The sequence below is a fragment of the Bidens hawaiensis genome, unplaced genomic scaffold (assembly GCF_021521415.1).
Source record: "Bidens hawaiensis isolate Kalapana, Puna unplaced genomic scaffold, B.hawaiensis_p1.1 tig00025811_1, whole genome shotgun sequence".
NCBI lineage: Eukaryota > Viridiplantae > Streptophyta > Magnoliopsida > Asterales > Asteraceae > Bidens > Bidens hawaiensis.
Genome location: NW_027494147.1, coordinates 32029 through 33531, shown reverse-complemented (window position 1 = coordinate 33531; position 1503 = coordinate 32029). Strand labels below are relative to the sequence as shown.

The window sequence follows — 1503 nt, the reverse complement described above, 5'->3', positions numbered from 1 at the left end:
CCTTTGATTTGTCAAATCCGAGTTTAGAAGTCGTCCCATCAAGACAATTCTTTCCAGTAATTTCCCTAAATCTTGGAGCTCTTCTGACAACACTAGCCATGCACCAACGAATATCTAACATCTCCATCTCTTCTGGATCGATTTGATTATAATCCTCCTTTGTCATGTTATAATTTCTAATTCTCCCAGCAATTAAACATTCAAATGACTTGAGGACAGATACTAGAAAAGCCATATGTTCTTGAACATTCTTAGTAGTAAGTCCATTGATGTTCTTGTTGTTAACAGCTATGTTGCATTGTATAACATCAGATGATGGACTCATAGGTTTTGAGGATTGATCAGAAGAAGAGTTGGTTCTAGTGTAGGTGCTTGTGTAGTGTGGTATGTTGGTTGTTTGAAATTGACTTGGTTGTGAACTACCACCACAGCTACTGTTAGTGACAAAAGAAGTTTAGATTTTCGGGCTAGGAGCCACCACGGATTGTGATGAATTGAAGTATAACCCGATATCTTAAGTTACCGCAGTACTCTTCATTTTCTGCTTTTTGCGGACTTCGAGCTCTTGTGCTTCCAATTTTTCAATAAATCGAGATAGAGTAAATCTGGCATATGCAATCAAGTTTGACTGTTAAATCATGATGAATGTCTCCCATTCGTCAGATAGAGAATCAACAAGTTTATCAATATACTCATACTCTTGCTTATCAATGCCCAATCTCTTCATTTCATAAAGAAGATGGCAGTACCTCTTGATCAATTGTGCCATTGTTTCATCTTTGAACATGGTGAAGATATCAAATTCCTTCTTCAACAGAGCTATTTTAGACATCTTCATATCTAGATTCCCTTTGTCCTTGTTAAGTAAAGCTTCCCAGATCGAGTGACATGATCCAATGTGCTGTAACATTTGGAAAATCTCGAACTTAATGGCTTGTTGAAAGAGATTCATCATTTTCTTTTCTCGAAGAAATATGGCTTTATCACCCTCAGGAATTTGAGATAAACGATAGTTGGTACCGTTCTTGTTGTGTGGAATTATGTACTCCACTTCAACCGCTTCCCATGCATTATAATTAACAACTTGCACATATGTCTCAAATTTATCCGCCCAACTCGGATAATCCTCCATTCTCAAAAGCTTAGGTAGCTTCATAGACGTGCCCATCTCATTCTCTAGGTTGATATTTTGAAGTATTGCCGAAGGTTGTGACACAATGTAACGATTCCGGCAAATTCAGGTATACCCTAGCCGGTATATACTATTTATGTGTTATTTGACAATGAATATATGAATTATAATGCGTTTATACAAGTATGTATGATTCACATTACGGATTATACTCGATTATACAGTTAATCGTATTGGAAATACGATTAACCGATTAACGGTTGTTGAAGCCCGAACGAATCGGGGATACATTATAGTCGAGATACATAATATTTAGTGATGTTTACGAAGTGTTAAAGCTTCGGGATAAGTGAATTAAAGCACAGAAAAAG

The 1503-nt window shown here is 36.7% G+C and overlaps 1 protein-coding gene across 1 annotated transcript; it reads right to left on the bottom strand.

Moving 5' to 3' along the window:
* Positions 1 to 631: 631 nt before the first annotated feature.
* Positions 632 to 1168, bottom strand: LOC143572373 (uncharacterized). The gene has a single exon (XM_077057557.1). The coding sequence runs from the start codon at positions 1166 to 1168 to the stop codon at positions 632 to 634; it is 537 nt and encodes a 178-aa protein (XP_076913672.1).
* Positions 1169 to 1503: the final 335 nt, after the last annotated feature.

What these genes read in the sequence shown, in the direction of transcription:
- LOC143572373 (XM_077057557.1), bottom strand. Translation starts at nt 1,168, where the DNA reads ATGGGCACGTCTATGAAGCTACCTAAGCTTTTGAGAATGGAGGATTAT.